At 40.2% G+C, this 18738-nt stretch overlaps 1 protein-coding gene across 8 annotated transcripts in view; it reads right to left on the reverse strand.

The window, feature by feature from the left end:
• Positions 1-18738, reverse strand: part of FMN1 (formin 1) — a 385713-nt gene that overhangs the window by 266528 nt on the left and 100447 nt on the right. For 5 of the 8 annotated variants that reach the window (XM_070239334.1, XM_023620627.2, XM_070239335.1 and 2 more), the window contains one exon: positions 14908-15086. The exons of the other annotated variants lie outside the window; for them this stretch is intronic. In XM_070239334.1, the coding sequence (XP_070095435.1) occupies positions 14908-15086 (179 nt within the window). The remainder of the gene's footprint in view (positions 1-14907; positions 15087-18738) is intronic. 8 annotated transcript variants of the gene reach the window in all.

Here is an 18738-nt window from a genome sequence, read left to right on the forward strand (position 1 = left end):
AATAGTATCCAACATTTATTAGGTGTTTACTACATACCAAGGACTATTCTGGGTGCTCCACATATATTAACTGATTAATACACATAACAATGAGGTTGGTATTCTCTTTTTTCTATTTGGAAACTGAGGCACAGAAAGATGAAGTGGCCTGCCCACATTCACAGTGTCAGTGAGTGGTGGAACTTGAATCCAAGCCATCAGGTTCCAGAAGCCACAACCACTTTTCTAAAACCCTGAGCTCAGCTTCCTGCCATAACAAGACTCCACCCACGCCTGCGTCTTGAAGTGCACAGGCGTGTCAGCCCAGCTGGTGGCCTCTCCCCAGGACATGTAATATACTTTACACTCTGAGATGACACAGAAGACTGACTTCACGAAAAACTTATTATGAGAAGGACTATTCTTTTCCCTTATTGTAATTTAGGGGAAAATTGAGAGGGGCTGCTTAGAAAAATCAAGCAAAAATTCCTAGCTGGATTGTCTACTGGTCGCAATCAGGACATAGAGTCTCTGAACTCAAACACATCAAGAGGCTTTCCAGCTCACCCATACGATTCTCCTTCATTTATAAAGTGTAACTCCATTACAAAGACATATTCATCCAACAATCATTATTAAACACCAACTATGTACGAGGCCCCGAGGATATGAAGATGAAGAAACACCAGCCCTCCAACCTTCAGAAACATATAGTTTAACGGGGGAAACCAGCTAAGAAAGAGGTGACTCTGTTCATAGACTGTAACTAAGTCCTTTATCCCCCAGACGCAGTCTGAATAGCAACAGCTGGACCTCAAACAATTTTGAATGAAAGCAAGCAGTGACCATCTAAACATGAAGATGAGTGAGAAAGAGTGGCATGGAAATTCAAATCGATCTTTGAATATTGACTCTTTTTCAGGCTTCTGGTTCTCATAACCATGAAAAATGTTACTACTTCTGGTCATTTAGGAACCTGAAAAATGTCTCAGACTGTAATGTTGCAATGAGCAGCCTACAAACTTTACTTTTTTAAAAAAAAATTGGCTCCTGAGTTAACATCTGTTCCCAGTCCCTCCCCCTCCCCCAGCCCCCCAGTGCATAGTTGTATATTCTAGTTGTAGGTCCTTCTAGTTCTGCTCTGTGGGACACTGCCTCAGCATGGCTTGATGAGCCATGCTAGGTCTGTGCCCAGGATCAAAACCAGCAAAATCCTGGGCTGCCGAAGCAGAGCACACGAACTTAACCACTCGGCAACAGGGCAGGCCCTTACAAATTTGATCTTAATTGGTTGGTCTTGAAAAATGGGTCTATTTAATGTTTTAACATTTTTAGGGGGAAAAAATAATCACTTCCCTTACACATTATTTATCTCAGAGTCTTATTCTGTGATGAATAGTTATTAAGTACCTACTACAAAAGACCAGTGACAGCCAAGACTTTCTCCTTTACAGCCTCACCTAATTCTTTTGTTCTAACCTCAAAATGCTTAAGCTCTCTAATAGCTACACCTGTGCAAAAGGCCTGATTAAAAATGATCTACCTTAGACAACTAAGTTAAAACAGACATAATTAATTAGGTAGCATTAAACTCATGTGATGTCCTTTGTAATCATGTTAAAAACAGTCAGTACCCAACAACTTGAAAACTGAACATAGTATCTGTATGGAGAGTTTACTACCAGTGAATTTTCCATGTTTCTCCCATCTCTCCATCCTTTCAGATTGAAGCTGGAGCCGATTGTGCCTCATGGCAATAAGAGCATCAGCCCAACAGCCCACCTGGTGAGGTGAGGCTAAAAGAGTAGTTGCAACAAAAAAGACACATCACTTCCTGAGAGCAAGATAACCTAGCTTCTCGACTCTCATGGGAATAATCAGTCTGAAGAACTGAGTTTTTAAAAATTCAATTCGCAGAAATTACACACTGCCTAAAAGAAAAACTTCCCAATCCCACACGCCCTTACTCTTTGCAGCCCTTCCTCTTATCATTCAGCTTAGATAATTCCCTCTCACATTCTCGAAAAACCCAGAAAGGCAAGGAAAAAGTAAAGCAAATGAAGATTACGTTTCATGGTGTTAGGCTACTTAATTCTCATGTTTCTCGTTACCTAATTTATTTCAAGTTGTGGGCCTGATTTTAATGACTGTTTCTAGTTTCCTAAAGTGGTTCAACTAGGTTCATGTGACCATTGCTTGAGACAACAAGTAGAAAGCGGAGTTAAAATTAGTAAGAGTGTAGAAACTATTTCTGTGGAAGAAAACTTTAGAGCAATGGCCTTGGAAAAGTAAGTAATGTGTCGCTTAATGACAGGGATAGGTCCTGAGAAATGCATTGTTAGGCAATTTCATCATTGTGCTAACATCCTCGAGTGTACTTACACAAACCTAGATGGTATAGCCTACTACACACCTAGGCTATACGGTACTAATCTTAGGGGACCACTGTCGTATATGCAATCTGTTGTTGACTGAAACATCATTATGTAGTGCCTGACTGTAAGTAAACTATGAATAAAGGTATGTGTGGGGTAATGGGTGGAGATGTGTTTTTTGGGTTCAAGAAGTATGTTTTAATGTACCAAATGAAGTCTGGTACAAAAGGTGAGAGCTGAGGAAATTATGACGTCACAAGGACGCCAAAAGACATTTGGTAAATGAATGAGGTGTCTTATGAAAGGAGCATAAGATTATAGAAGAAGTTGGATAGAATCAAATTGTTGGGAGGCTAAATGGGACTTCAGAAATATTAGAAATCAACTAGGTCAAACCTTCTTATTTCAAAGATGAAGACAGCCGAAGTCAGGAGAAGCTGAAGAGCTGGTACCAGTCCACACGGCTCAAGGGGAGTGGCAAAATGGGAAGCAATGTGCTCTAACTCCTGGTCACCCCGTGTCACATCCCCCACTGCCTTGTCCTGTGATCTCACCTTCTTCCTGAGCAGCATCCTCCTTATGCTTATTTTCCACATCTTCGAAATGGAGTCGTGAGGCCAAATGAAAGACAAAACTAGAGACCCTCTTCGCCTTCTCCTTCTGTTTCAGCTTTGCAGCACCTTCCCTGCCTTCCTGGTGTGGCTTCCCACTGCAAACTAATACAACACTTATAACAGCCCTTCTGGATCAGCCTATCAGAAGCCAGAAACTTGTTTTTACTACTCAGCTAAAATGAAAACGGGCTGCAGCTGCCTATTGCAAGGACAGGTCTCAGTGATTAAGGCCTTCTTCCATTGAGCGGTCTTAGTGTAAAATGTCTCTAAGACTGGGCAGCATCAAAGCTTCCATGGAACTGTCTCCACTGGGCAGCATCAAAGCTTCCATGGAACTGTCTCCACTGGGCAGCATCAAAGCTTCCATGGAAATGTCTCCATGGGGCAGTATCAAAGCTTCCATGGAAATGGGTTGGATGTCAATAACAAACTAGAAGACTCTGAAAGGGAAGAGGAGAGACTGGGGCATACATGAGAAGCTAGAAGAGAGCGGTAGGTATGTGATCTTTCAATGATCAAGGAATGAGGGCAGTGTGCAGAGTTAAGAACCTGGCCCTGGGCCCTGGGCTCACATCCTACTCTGCTCCTTCAAGAAGCTTGACCTTAGGCAAGTTATATAAACAACCTGTGTCTCAACTTCCTCACCTGCAAACTGGGAATAAGAATAGTACCTATTTCATGGGTTATTAGGAGCATTAATAAACTAATATGTGTTTGACACTCTCGTCAATGTCTGGCACATAGTAAGTACTACATGGGTATGATGTTTTCACAGGAAAGGAACAACTTTCTTAGGGGTGCTAACCAGCATCTAACAGAACTTTTTTTTAACCATGTCAATATGAAATAAATATTTACTGATAAACTGACAGCTCAAGCAGGAGGTTGCCTCTCCCAATTTCCTCCTACATATGCACTTGGGCAGAGGCGCCATTTGGTCAGAACAGGACTGTTGTTATAGGAAGGACTCCTAAGGGCCCCAGTGCCACATCTGTGCCACGAGAGAATTGAGCTCTAAAGAAAATTCTTTCAAGGGATATCTTTGTGTGTTTCAGGACCAGTGCTCTCTGGATGGGTTTCTTCCACTTGTGTCACCTGAAGAGAGTAATTAAAGTTTTCACAGGTGGCCCCTGTAGAGGGTGACAGAGTTCACCCTGTTCTTGATTACTTTTCCTGTGCTCCAAGATGATTTTTAAACCAACTCAATCATTTCAGAGGCAAGAGAAATCCAAGAATTGGGAGTTTCCTTCCATTGTTTTCCTAAGAGTTTATTGACACCCGCTGCTGCTGCTATGCGAGTGTGGTCCCCCAACAGTGTGATTCCTCTCCCTGTGGGGGAAAGTGTTCCCAGACGATGACTGGCCTGGGAATGTGCCCAGGTCTCCAACAGCAAAGCACTGACCATTTTCTTTTTTGTTTGTTTGTTTATTTAAGCCAACTCATTAGACTTCAAAGGTGTTACTTCATTTAAAATTTCCTTATTCTTACAAATATGAAAATCAAGCTTGAAATAGTTACTAAATCACTGGTTGGGATCTTACAGTCAAATGTTTCCAAGATTGATTCCACCAAGCAGTATCAAAGGTTCCTTGGAAATGGATTCAATGTTGATGATAAAATAAAATAACGTAAGTGGGGACTAGCCAGGTGGCACAGAGGTTAAGTTCACACGGTCCACTTTGGTGGCCGGGTTTCACTGGTTCGGATCCCAGTTGTGGACCTACACACTGTTCATCAAGCCATACTGTGGTGGCATCCCACATACAAAATAGAGGAAGGTTGGCACAGATGTTCACTCAAGGACAATCTTCCTCAAGCAAAAAGAGGAAGACTGGCAAGAGATGTTAGCTCAGTGCCAATCTTCCTCAACAAAAATATTAATAAAATTAATAATGTGAGAGGGAAAATGAGAGGCTATGACTTGAGTTGTGACACCAGAGGGGAGGAAAAAATGGAGCATTCTTTAAGGTACAGACCTTCCTGGGACATGCTTCTGAAGGGTTTGGAGCTGTTCCAAAATAAATAATATTGATGTCCCTCACAGATAATCACTACAGAAGGTACGGAGTCCATAGAGAAAGCATTTCACTGTGATTAAAGTTGCTTGTGATAAAAGTTTGAGATGAAGATCTGGAATCTAACAAACCATATATACCCATGGCTGCATAAACTCTCCTTCTTCCCAAGTAGTAAAACCAGACAGTCATTGACTATGCTATAACTGGGCATCTTTTTCTTGTCCTTAATTTTTTTTCAGTAAAAGTTATCTTGAGGGGCCAGCCCAGTGGTGCAGCAGTTAAGTGTGCACGTTCCACTTCGGCGGCCTGGGGTTCGCTGGTTTGGATCCTGGGTGCGGACATGGCACTGCTTGGCAAGCCATGCTGTGGTAGGCATCCCACATATAAAGCAGAGGAAGATGGGCATAGATGTTAGCTCAGGGCCAGTCTTCCTCAGCAAAAAGAGGAGGATTGGCGGCAGATGTTAGCTCAGGGCTAATCTTCCTCAACAACAAAAAAAGTTATCTTGAGAATATTAGTTCAAACACCAAAGATCCAAGTATCATTTAAAAATAATTTTATATTTAAAGGAGGCAATAGAAAAATTAGGGAGGATGGGGATTTACTTAAAATGAAATGAAGGCGAATGAGAAGAGCATGCATTAGGGGAGAGGAGGGAGAGAACTAACATTCTTTTAGGGTGTCATTGTTGTCCCAAGTAGGCACCATGCTAGGTTCCTTATGCAAGTTTTCTCGTGCCTTAAGTCCTTCCCATAACTCTGAGAAAGGTATCACTGACCCCATTTTATAGATTAGTGCTATCCAGTGCCTGTTTCTGCAATGACGGAAATGTGCTGTATCTATGTCATCCAATACAGTAGAGACTAGCCACAGGTGGCCTCTGAGCACTTAAAATGTGGCTAGTGTGACTAAGGAACTAAATTTTTAATTTTAATTAATAGCCACAGATGGCCAGCAACTACTGTTTGGACACTGCTGTAGATGTTAATACAGCATTCACAGAATGCTCAAATGTTCAAAGAAATTAGGTCAGTTCTCAGATTACACAATGAGTAGCATAGCCAGTATTTGAACTGGACCAATCTGATTCTAAATGTTCATTCTTTTCATTACAGTACGTCAAGAACTATAGTATTTTGTAAGAGTTCTCTTTCACATTGAAACATCTGAATGGAGGCAAAATCGATCACCTGGTTGCCAGAATGAAATGACTCCTGAAGTTAGAAGGAATTTGCAGAGAACAGAAAGGACACAAAGATTATGAACCCTGATTTGATCAGTAATGAATCCTCGAAGTTAATATTTGCATGATGTAGTAATTTTAAGAGAAAAATATGGAAGCAAATGTAAATGCGTTAAAATTACAAAGAAGAGGGGCCGGACTGGTGGCACGGTGGTTAAGTTCACACATTCCACTTTGGCGGCCCAGGGTTTGCTGATTGGGATCCTGGGTACAGATCCCATGCACCACTTGTCAAGCCATGCTGTGGCAGGCGTCCCACATATGAAGTAGAGGAAGATGGGCATGGATGTTAGCTCAGGGCCAGTCTTCCTCAGCAAAAAGAGGAGGATTGTCGGCAGATGTTAGCTCAGAGCTAATCTTCCTCAAAAAAAAGAAAAAAATTACAATGAAGAAAATAAGCTACGCATTGCCAGGGCTACAATTCTATTCTTGAACACAGTTGAAGAAGGCAGGGAAAAGTAGAGAAGGAGATAAGAGCTGTGGCTTTGAAGTGGAGTGTACTTGGGTTCAATAAGAGATATTACTTATGAATTGCATACCAGCTACGTCACTTAGGCAAGTTCCTTAACTTCTATGAACCAGTGTCTATGTGTGTAAAATGGGAAAAATATTTAACACATAGGATTGTTTTAAGAATTAAATGTGCTAATTCCTAACCCAGTGCTTGCTTGACTCCCCACAGACAATAAACAGTGGTCATCGTTATGATGGAGTGGGTATAGTTTCAGGAATCAATGAGCAGGAGAGAGGAATCATATTTCCATAATTTTGAAATATATTCGTTATCACCTCCATTTTGTACATCATTTTAATTTGGGATTTAAATGAAACAAGTATATACAGCACTGCTGTCATTCTCAATGCTTTAAAAAGTATCATGAAGTATTCTGAAGACATGTCATAATAGTTCCTAGAATCGAGGTCACTTTCTATAGCTGCAGAGGGAAGTTTACCATGTTCATACACAGGACATTTATGTAGCAGCTGAGTTCTTAATGCTATTTAGAAATGATGATAGTAAATCAAGATGCCTTAATTGAAGCCTGTAAAAATGCAAAGGTAAGAGAAAAATAGCTGGACCATAAAAACTGGAACCTCATGTTAACATAGGAGTGCTCTCGAACATTCTGTGGGCAAAAGTGACTGCATTTGAAATTCTAAATGAGTCATGTGGGGTTGTAATTTTAGCCACAAATTCCCATCTTTGTCCTGGAGGGAGAAGAGAGAAAATGTTCTTCTGAACTACACACATGGAACATGAATGATACACGTAGAAAGAGACCAGAGTTTAAAGAGACGAGCGAAGTTCATAGCGCTGAGTCCAGTGAACGCACACAGAACTCTTGTTTTTTGGACAGAAAAAGGAGGCTGAAAAAAATGGAACTCGTTCACAGGTGGCAAAAAAGCAATCATTTGAATTTTAGAGAAATCAAGATATTTCAGCTGCAATATTTCAATTCATTTAAACAAAATTCCTAGACAAATTTCTCACCGTAAAACTCAGTTCTATTCTGTAAACTCTCAGGCTCTGAAAGAGCAACATGAAGTTTTCTCTGGGTATATTCTTAAGAGTCCAAATTTTACATGAACAGCAATTATATCTCCTGTTAGAAGAGACAAAGAGGAAATTTGGACAATTAAGTGTTACCAAGATCAAAGAAAAGCGAATTTCACAATTCCATTAACCATTACCGTGATTCAACGGTTAAGCTAAGCTTATTATCCTTTTTGTTTTATAAAGAAATCTGAGATGTTAATAGATTTGTTATTATCTTGCAGTAAATAGAGAGGACAGGTGGATGCCAAGGGAGGTGCATGAAATGGCACAAGAACTGACCTTTATGATTGGTATAAATTAGGATTTCTATTTAAATGTGATAACAACCTTCCACACCGATTTCAAAATTAGAACTAATTTTAGAAAGATAACTGTTTACATTTCATGGTGTTTAGGAAGAAAATCAGATTACTTTTTTTCAAATGCTTTATCATGACAAATTGATGAAGAATTTGTAAGGGGAAAAAAGAGGATTTTCCAGTTCAATCAATAATTCATCAATTCCAACTGTTCTTTTTACCTGGATGGTTTCTTGATCATTTATCATACAGCCAACAGACACATGATCTCTAGCTCTCTCTCTTTTTCACTGTCTTTCTCACTCTCTCTTTGACGCATACATACACCACACATACGTACTCACACATACAAATAAACACACTCCTTCAGAAGACAAGCTACTTTGATATTTCTGAATTCACTTCACTCGAAATATAAGCCCCATTGTTATGAAGATGCTAATGATTTGGGTAAGTTAATCTGTGGCCTTCAGCTTTAAGTGGTACGCTCTCCCTGGCTTCCATGAAAACAAGACAAGGATGTGGCCCTTTCAATCTACTACAAAGTCACCATGTCAGAGAGCACTCTGCATTCTTTGCTGTTGGATCTAATTCATGCTGTGGAGTTTGCCATTGAGGGGTGAAGGAAGGTGGAAGGACTGAAATCTACATATGTTCCCATCAGTGTTTCCTCATTCATTTAAAAAACCCAGGGTCTTTAAAAGGCACACTGAAGCATCTATTGTCCCATGTTAGCAGATGCAGAATCTTCACTTGGATTGAGTTCTGCATTGTGATTTTGGTTGTGTTTCTAGCTATCTAAATAATTCTGAGCCTGGTTCTCAATCCTTCTCATTGATTAGGGGAGCCAATTCATTCCATTAAATGATTTTTTTTTGTTAAATTAAAAAGAAAACAAACAAGCAAAAAAAGCATCCAAAGCAGTGGAGAGGTAGAGGGGCTTAACATTTAAGCTCTTGGGTCTGGACTCAGACAGACCTGGGTTCAAATCCTTGCACCTGATTTTACTGAACCTCCCTCCTTATTTGTACAATAGGTATAATAATACCTCAAAGGATGGTGTCTGGAATTTAGGAAGTGATCATTGCATGCAAGTTTTTGTTACTAGTTTAGACACCTAAGGTTGGGTGTGGACTTGGTAATTATATCCTTCTGTTCACAAGATGCAACTACTTGGAACCCGATGCTGTGTCCTCCCTGGCCAATTAAGCAAATTCCATAAGGAGAATGCAGGGCCCCACAGGTGAGAAGGTGATTGAAATGATCTTTGGAAAACAGAATTGTCAAAGAAGAATTTAAAGAGTTTAAAAGTTTGGCATGCAAAATCCTACTGCCAGAATTTGTACAACCAATATATAAGACTAATGACTGCCTGCCTTTTCTGCTTTTCATATCTTCTTTTCAATCTCAGGTCACACTTCTTTTAGTGTCTTTTCTACCCTACCCATGTCCCTTGTTTAGAGACATTTTATAAACCATCCTCCATAGTGTTTACCTCCATGGTGTTTCCTCTCAAATGGAATCTTCAAGAAACTGCACTTGTTATAAGAAGTTAGGCCCTATTTACTTTCTAGTCTGTCCATGTTCAATTGCCTTTCACACATCTGGTTCCAAGTGCACTGGAAACTGAGGAGCATGGCTAATGGTAGCTCCTAGTTTGTTGGAATATAAGAAGCTGCCCTTAAGGCTAACTTTGAAAAGTTCATGCTCTAAATGGGCACTCTGGGGTGACTGTGGGTTTATCATATGTAGATGCTATCTTAGGGCAATTCACACATTTGATGCATTTAGCTGTTGCCACAAAAGTGATAGCTAGGGTTGCCAGATTTGGTAAATAAAATACAGAACAACCAGATTTGAATTTGAATTTCAGACAAACAACAAATAATTTTTCACTATAAGCATGTTCTATGCAATATTTAGCAACCTCACAACCTAAAAGCGGAAGTGACTGAGCACTGGGTGTGGTCTTTCAAGAGTTTTGTAGATGGCCCAGAATGGGCCACAGAATTTCCTTGAGCAGGACTGCAGGATAATCACCCAAACAGAACTTCTCTACAGAGCAATCTGGCTGACAGTCAGCCAATTGGCACCAAGACAGCAGCACTGGTTGCTTAAACACTGAAATACATTCCAGTTGGTAAACAGGTGATGCCCTGAGCCTCCCTAGTGTCTACCCTACACCAGCCCCCGCTCCTGCCATTCCCCTAAGGAATCGCTGGACCTTCTCACAATTCAGTAACTAAAAGATGAATGCAACATGTGACAACATGGATGGAACTTGAGGGCATTATGCTAAGTGAAATAAGTCAGACAAAGACAAATATTGTATGTTCTCACTTACATGCGGAACAAAAAAAAAACTGAACTCATAGAAACAGAGAACATATAGACGGTTGCCAGAGGCAGTGGGAGAGGGGCAATGTGTGAAGGTGGTAAAAAGGTACAGATTTCCAGTTATAAGATTAATAACTTTTGGGGATGTAATGTATAGCATGGTGACTACAGTTAACGATACTGTATTGCATATTTGAAAGCTGCTAAGAGAGTAGATGTTAAAAGTTCTTATCACAAGAAAAAAACATGGTAACTACGTGAGATGATGGATGTTAACTAAACTTATTGTGATGGTCATTTCGTAATATACACACACATCAAATCATTATGTTGTATACCCTAAACGTATACAATGTTCTATGTCAATTATACCTCTAAAAAACTGGGGGAAAGAAGAATTGCACAGAAGAAACAGAAAGAACTGGTATGAGTCTTCAAATTGAGTTAGGAGACCACAAATTTTGGTCCTGCTATCCGAGATGTGACATTGTTCCTCATATCAGGACAAAGATTCACTTGGAGAATGTTAAGGTTGATTTGTTTCCTTTCAGTAAACTAATTTCCATTCGACATATCTAACATTGCTTGGGTTGATTTACACTCCTATAATAGAATCAGGAAATCTAATATTATAGCTAAAAGGAACTTTGTCTCATCTGTTCCTGTTCCTCCTCATCCTGTCAATACATACTTGATAAAGAAACTGAAGCCCATGGGAGTTAAGCGAGTGCCCAGGGTGCCATTGCTAGTTAGTGGTTGAGCCAGGAGTGGAAGTGAGGGAGATCTTCCACTCTGGGTCTAGAGCAGAGGTCAGACAACTACAAATCTAGCCCACTGCTTGTTTTTGAATGGTCCGTAAGCGAAGAATGATTTTTACATTTTTAAGTGGTGGGGGAAAAAAATCAAAAGATGAATAATACTCCTTGACGTGAAGATTATATGAAATTCAAACTTCAATGTCTATAAACTTTCACTGGAACACAGGCACACTTATTCATGGATGTATTCTCTATAGCTGCTTCTCTCAGCAGAGTTCAGTGGTTGCAACACAGACTATATGATCCCCAAAGCCTGAAATATTTCCTCTCTGGCCTTTTACCCCACCTCCCCCCCAAAAAAGATGAATGCACAGCTAAATAAGGGGCCTTAATATCAGCACCAGCCCTAACACTCATAGCCATTCTGATTTGTGGATGCCAAACTCCCACCAATTATTAAATGTTTGAGCTATCACCCACGCATACTAATAAAAAGCAGCATATCCATTGGAAAAGGCTGAGGAAAGGAACTTCCTGATGGTGACACTGCAAATCAGGTCCAAAACCTAAAACAGAGCAGTGCTGTCCAACATTTAAGGCTGATGCAAGTATCACACAGTAATATACACCTCCTTGCCTTTACTGCTCAAAGCCCACCAGAGGAAAGACGTCCTTGTGAGCTGGGGTGGTGAGCACTCACAGGATGCAAACTTACTCAATCAGCAGGACCCTCTCAAGTGTAACTCTTACTTAGGATATCAATATTTAAAACATCAGAGTCAAACTGTACTGTCTAAAGAGGGGAAGGGCTTGGAGGTGAGGTGCCTTAGGACCCAAGGTCTAAAAAACCACTAATGTAGAAAATAATCTACAGAAAATATCCTGGTTTTTAAAAATTGTAATTAATGGGAAACTAAGACATAAATATTTATATATTTTATTATGTATTTATATAAATGCTTTATATAAATATATATTGTTTATATATTCTATACACTGTATACAATATATGAATATTATATTTGTTATATATATATATATATACATATGTACCATTAAAGACTGGTTCAGGTAATAGACCTTTTTTTTTTTAAAGATTGGCACCTGAGCTAACAACTGTTGCCAATCTTTTTTTCTTTTTTCCTTTTTGCTTTTTTCCCCCAAATCCCTCTAGTACATAGTTGTATATTTTTTTAGTTCTGGGTACCTCTAGTTGTGGCATGTGGGATGCCGCCTCAACACGGCCCGATGAGCAGTGCCATGTTCGTGCCCAAGAACCAAACTGATGAAACCCTGGGCTGCCAAAGGGGAGCACACAAACTTAATCACTCGGCCATGGGGCCGGCACCGAAATAGACCTTTTTTATGCAGTGATATGTATCAAAAGCCTAAAAATACGTACAGATAATAATCTGAAATTTATTTTAGGGAAATAGTCTCAAATATTGGGATGGGGGGACGTATAGGAACAATTATATGTATGGTAATGCTATTTATTTCCAAATTGTAAGATACTATTGCAACATTGGAAACAACTTCAACATCCGATAATAGGAAAATGATTAAATAAATTTTGGGATATGCTATAGTGGAATATTATGCATTCACTTAAAATAGATCTAGAAAAAAATGGTAACAACATGGATAAGCAATGTAAGAGTAATTGGTAAAGAAAGAAGGATATAAAATCTATGTTTACCTGTTAAAGAAAAAAATCCTTCATTTAAAATAAATCATACACAGTGAAAAATACAAAGAAAATGTATCAAATTTTAAGTTGTTGTTGGCTGTTCAGATTACAGATTATTTCTTTTCTTTCAATTTAACTAAATATTTCAAATTTTCTAAAAAGATTGTATATGATTTTTATAAGTGAAATAAGTAAAATTAAGAAATAATTTCATTCACAGGGGAGAAGGAAAACCAGAAATACATAGTTCAGCCAATGTTTAAAAAAATCAAAACAGAATCTTTTAAAAACACAGAAGAAAAAGAAAGGAGTCTTTCAAAATCCATTTCCACACTTCCACGCTCCAGGCCTGCTGTGGCAGCAGGCTCCACGTAGTCATCTGACCAACAGATGTCACTGTTCCACTTCCTACTCCAAGCACATCTCAAGATGTACAACTTTACTTTTAGGCAGAGGGCCAAAAACAAAAACTTTACAAATTTCCATGTCATTTCATGAAGCGTTGTACACTTTTCTTCTTTCAGCTTCATTCCAAACCTCCTTTTACCATAACTGGGATGTCAAATGCTTTTCTAAAATGACATTCTACGACTGCGGTTTTTACGGTTATGAAAAGTGCTTCTGCTCTTGGTTGCTTGAGAAAATCGCCACCCCTGTGAACATCACAGACCTAACCCACGCTCCTCAAACACATATTTCCAGGCCTGAAAGTAATGAATGGGAAGGGATTAAAAGAAATGAGGGACACAAGATCGTCAATAGGCATTAAAGCTAATGGTGGGGAAAAAAAAAGTACTTCTCGGATTCCTAATGCTCACCCCCATCTCTGAGAGGAAACTGCGAGGTTTAGAGGGATAGTGGGAATCCGGATAGTCTGGTCAACCTATCAGGCCATCTACAATGTGGAAGCAGCTAAGACCCAGCCCACTGCTTTGTATGGGGTAGTCAATGCTTCTGTGTCGATGAATACACGAATGAATGAGAAAGGAGAAGACTGTGTTTCTCAAATGGGTCACCCCGTATTCAGCAGATTTCCTGCCAACCTGCTCACCTGTTATTTGAGCAGCAGGAGAGAAAGAAAGGTTTAGGAATGTGTGAGGAAGACAGGCTATTTGGATTCACTGGAGAATCTAGAGCATACCAGTCTGCTAACATATGTTCTCAAATTTTTAGAAAAATGATATTCAGAGGTGAGTTGCAGTAAATGGGTACTCCCGTGACAAACAGAAATGGCAGGCAATAGGATATATTGGAGTACATGAGGAAGCCATTTGGTGTAAACCTAATTCGGCCTTTGTTTTTCCAAAAGGGCCTGACGCGTCCATTGAGCACGCATTGTATATCTGCTTTAAACAATTGCTATGGCAAGAACAAATGCCCTTAAGGTAAATGAGCAACTTCCTCCCACACTGGCATTTCCTTAAGGATAAGCATCTTTCCTTAGACTAGGAACTGATTGCTGGGCTCACCTGTGACCACCCAGCTCGAGACAACAGACCTGCCACCCTGCTGTGTCCAGCAAGACAGCAGACCTACCTGCTGTGTCCATTAATCGCTGTGCCAACAGAGCAGTCTCGCGACTATTGTAAAAGGGACATTTCAATCATATGTGAAACATCCTCTTTGAGGGTATATAACCACTCTCCCCACCCCACTTCTTCGGTGCCCTTTCTTCCTTCAGGAAGAAAGGCCCCGGGCCATGGTCCTCACATTTTAGCTCAGAATAAACTCACTCAAATTTTCATTTATAGATTGGTTATGGATTATTTTCGTCAACACCCACAATGAGATTTAGGCAGCAAAGCTGATGTAAGCAGAGTCCTCTGATAAACCATAAATACAGTCACTTTCTAGTGCTCACAGTTTCAGGTCACCGAGATGTATCTCTTTTCTGCAACTGATCGATTTTTAGACAATGTCCCTCACTCAAAATGCAGCTTCAGCAGCTTTAGAAACACAATTTACACTAAATGCATATTAAAAGAGCCTCTGTTGACTCAAAGAATCACATCTCAAACAGGCAGATTTCTACTTACATGGAGATCCAAGTACAATTCGCTTCTGTTTGCCTTCTCTCTCTCCTCGTGGAGCAGAAATGGACAGGCTGGTCCTGCTCTATACCCCAGGACCCATGCACCTCCATCCCTGTTGGGAAGGTCTTTAGTTGCTGTCTGCTCATTGAAACAGTCCCGAGGAAAGCCCTCGGAGGAGATGCCTAGACAAACACAGAGAAGACCATCAATGTCACAGAGGCTAGAAAAAACATCAAGCCAGCCATATCTGGGGACTCCTACATGGGCCCCTTCATACTATCTCTTACTTCCCTTTCTAAGTTATATTTTTAGAGTTTGCTTTCCTCTAAAAGTGCTTCTCTTGATTACCCTATCTGGATCACACTAACAAAGAATTAAAACATATGCCCTCATACCCAATTTCAAAAGATAAGTCTATTAGCTGTACTCTATGCTCCTTCTTGTTATTACCAATCCAGCCTATTCATTCTCATTCAGAATAGAATCAGAGGATGAGCTGGAGGACAGATGTTGGGAGGCTTGGGTTGTTGACTTTACTCCTAAAAGGTGTCACCTGAGCCTAGTCTAGTGTGCGTGTTCCTCTGAGGCAGGAACTGTGCCATGTTCAACTCCATTTCTCGGGACAGGATCATCATGCATGTTGAATGAATGATGCTGCAGGAGTGAATTGAGGTTAAGCAATTTGCTCAAGATTATCAAGTCAGTAAGTAGTAAAGCCAGGAATTGAAACCAGACAGTTACACCGTAGAGGCCATGCTCTTACCGACTAGACTATTGGCCTCTGCCTGGCATTCTTGAGATGGCAACACGTGTTCTACAACAAAAGGACCTCGTGGTCAAATAGGTGTGAGAAAAGCTGCATGCTGCATCCGTTGGAGCCACAATTCCTTTAGCATACTAAAGATCTCGAGATGTCCTTTAGTAAAGAAAACTTAGCTCTGCATAACAGTGTTTTCTAAACATTTATTTGACCACAGAATCCCTTTAAAGGGACACTCTGTTAACCATGTTGCAAGCCACTAGTGTTCCACTGGAACAAAGTTTGGAAAATGCTAGATTAGATCACCTCTAAAGTCCCATAGAGCTCTCAAGTTCCCAGTCCTCTTTTAATTGCTGGTAAGCAAACTTGGCAAAATATTAAGCAACTAGGCAGAAGTTAAGGGTTTAGGCTCAGTGGACTTTTGCAATAGAGATCACTGTTGGATATACGATAGAGTGTTTATTACCCATAATCCTTGTAATAGTATCTCTTTGGCAGTGACCCAAAGCCAGCCAACAACTTCCGCCATGCTGCAAACCTGACTTACAGGTAACTTGAGCTGAGAATAAGTCAGCTAACATAGGGACTGTGGGATAACATGGCTATCCTTTACGTTAGAGTAGCATTTTAGAAGAAAGAAAATTTGAAAACAGGCAAGGTTTTGCTTTTTGTTTGCTTGTTCCATGGGTTGGTTTCCAATCATACTATGAAATGAAAGGTGATGTAAATGACAGTGTCTCTACAGGTACCCTCTGATAGGCTGTCCACAAAACACATTTCTATGGCCGCTGAGAAAATGAGGGTCCAGGTGTCTACTCTGCAGATGTAGTGTGTGCAGGTTATAAACAGGCTCTTCCTTCACCTGAGGCAGAGGTCTTAGAATGAGGGCCTTTCAGTCACCTTTTCCATATGCCCCTTGCTTCCTACTCTCTCCAGATAGACCATCTCCCGGGCTTTTGTTTAGGGCCCCACGTGCTGCAGAGTGCTCAGGAGACAGAGAAGAGAACTAACGCCTCAAAGAACCTCGGAGAAAAGGCACTCTGCTAAGCACCTCCACTCTATCCTCACGGTGACCCCGAGTGGAAGGTAGTGCTGGCCAGGCTTTACTAGATGAAGAGAATAAAGCTCAGACCCCTTTAAATTTTATTTATATGGCCCATCCCCCTCCTAGAATATTCTGTTCATTTTTGGCAAGAAAAGAAGACATAAACCTTTTTAAATTTATGGTGTACTCTCACTGTGCTACCTTATCTTCAGAAATCTATTAATTACTAATCACATCCCTTATTTTAAATCCCTCCACTTTTCATTTTTATTTTGGAATAGCTGCTGGCTTTGAGTAAAGTTTACACAGGTTGATAAAACAACATAAAACATAATATATACATCACAGAAAACATATACACAACATCTAAGGTAAGACATCTATATCATATCATCAAAGGCATATTGTCTGGTGAGTAGAAGTTCATCACTCAAATATAAGAGAGTGGTCAATTCCCACAATAAGAAGGATCTGGCATCCTTACAGGGAATACGGACACATGGGCGAACACACACAGCCTGTGTGACTATCCGACACCGCACTGACAAGGTGTGTGGTGCAATCCAGTTCACTCTTGAGGTAGAGGAAAGACGATGTAAAGTTTAGGCAGAAACAATGAAAAGGAACTTCATTTTGGAAATAGTTTTAATTTTAAGGAGCCAATTTCTAATACCTAATGTTTAACCAGACAATATCCCTATGAAGGAAACATGCAAGAGAAAACCGTTAACGCATAATAATTTTGACGAGGATCATTATGACAGGAAAGAACCAACGGCAGAAATAAGTCACAAAACCGTTATTCTCAAAAGTCTGACAAACCAGGTGAGGACATGGGACAAAGTCACCATTAGAAAGGACAGAAACTCACAAAGTAAGTCTTTGAATGGAGACTTTTAATAATGCTAACACAAGTTTTTTGAACAGTCAAAAATAAAGCACATGGGTATATTTATTAAGATAGGTTGTGGGCATACTATGCTCTTCGACTGAATAAATTTAATAAAGAGAGAAAAAAATTACCTGAAATTAGGTAAGTATATTCTGTCGAACTAGTCAAATGTCATTTAATTTTCTGAGGCAAACAGATTTTGAGGTGTTAGATTTTCACCGAACATTTTGTAAAAAGCTTAAAGCAGTCTTCTCAGCTTAATCACAAGTCTTTCCCTTTCAAGTGCATAAATCTGTTTTTCACTCAATACTTATTGGTTATTTTGCTTCTCAAAGACATTGCAACAGCTCAATGGATCACACATACACACACGGGTTAATTCTACAGCTGACCACTGTTAATACAACGTACAGCACGGTCACAATACAGGAAGGGCGGCTTACCTTGGGACCACTTTGAAAGTCTGTGCTTTTCCCAACCATCCAAATGATGAGCTGTACTTTCTGATGCTAACCTACAACATCAGACTGGGGTTTTGCTGTCAATTATCAGTACAATGGAAGCAGACAGAAAGGAAAGGTAATACACCATTTAAAACCGGAGGCAGTGTCAAAGCTCATCTTTCCAAAATGGAATAAGTCTCTCTACCTGTGGTACATTGGGTTAGGGTTTCCACTTCTTTACTCTCTCCCTGCATTATGATTATATACCCCAGGCCTTTTCCAGTTGTCTTTGGAGCCCCTCCCACTGGCCCATGGATGTTGAACCTGGCCTTTTGACTTGCTTTGGCTAATTAAATGTGGGCAATGTGACAGTCTGCCGATTCTGAGCCAATGCCTTAAGAGGCATTGCTGTGTTTTTACACCCTGCTTTGTGTTTCTGCCATCACCATTTGACAAGTGCGCCAAGGGAGCCTGGAATTAGTCACACAGAGCAGACCCCAACACAGTCCTGCCACCTGGAGCCAAGCTCAGCTGAACCCAGATCAAGTGAACCTTGGCAAACTCCTAGGCCAATGATGAGAACAATATTTGCTGTGAGCCATTGAGATTTGGGGTTTATTTGTTGAAATAGCAGCCTAATATACTCTCTATCATCTGCCCCCACCAGAAGCACTATATTTATTAAAAACTTTAA

Source organism: Equus caballus, chromosome 1, assembly GCF_041296265.1.
Source record: "Equus caballus isolate H_3958 breed thoroughbred chromosome 1, TB-T2T, whole genome shotgun sequence".
NCBI classification, from domain to species: Eukaryota; Metazoa; Chordata; class Mammalia; order Perissodactyla; family Equidae; genus Equus; species Equus caballus.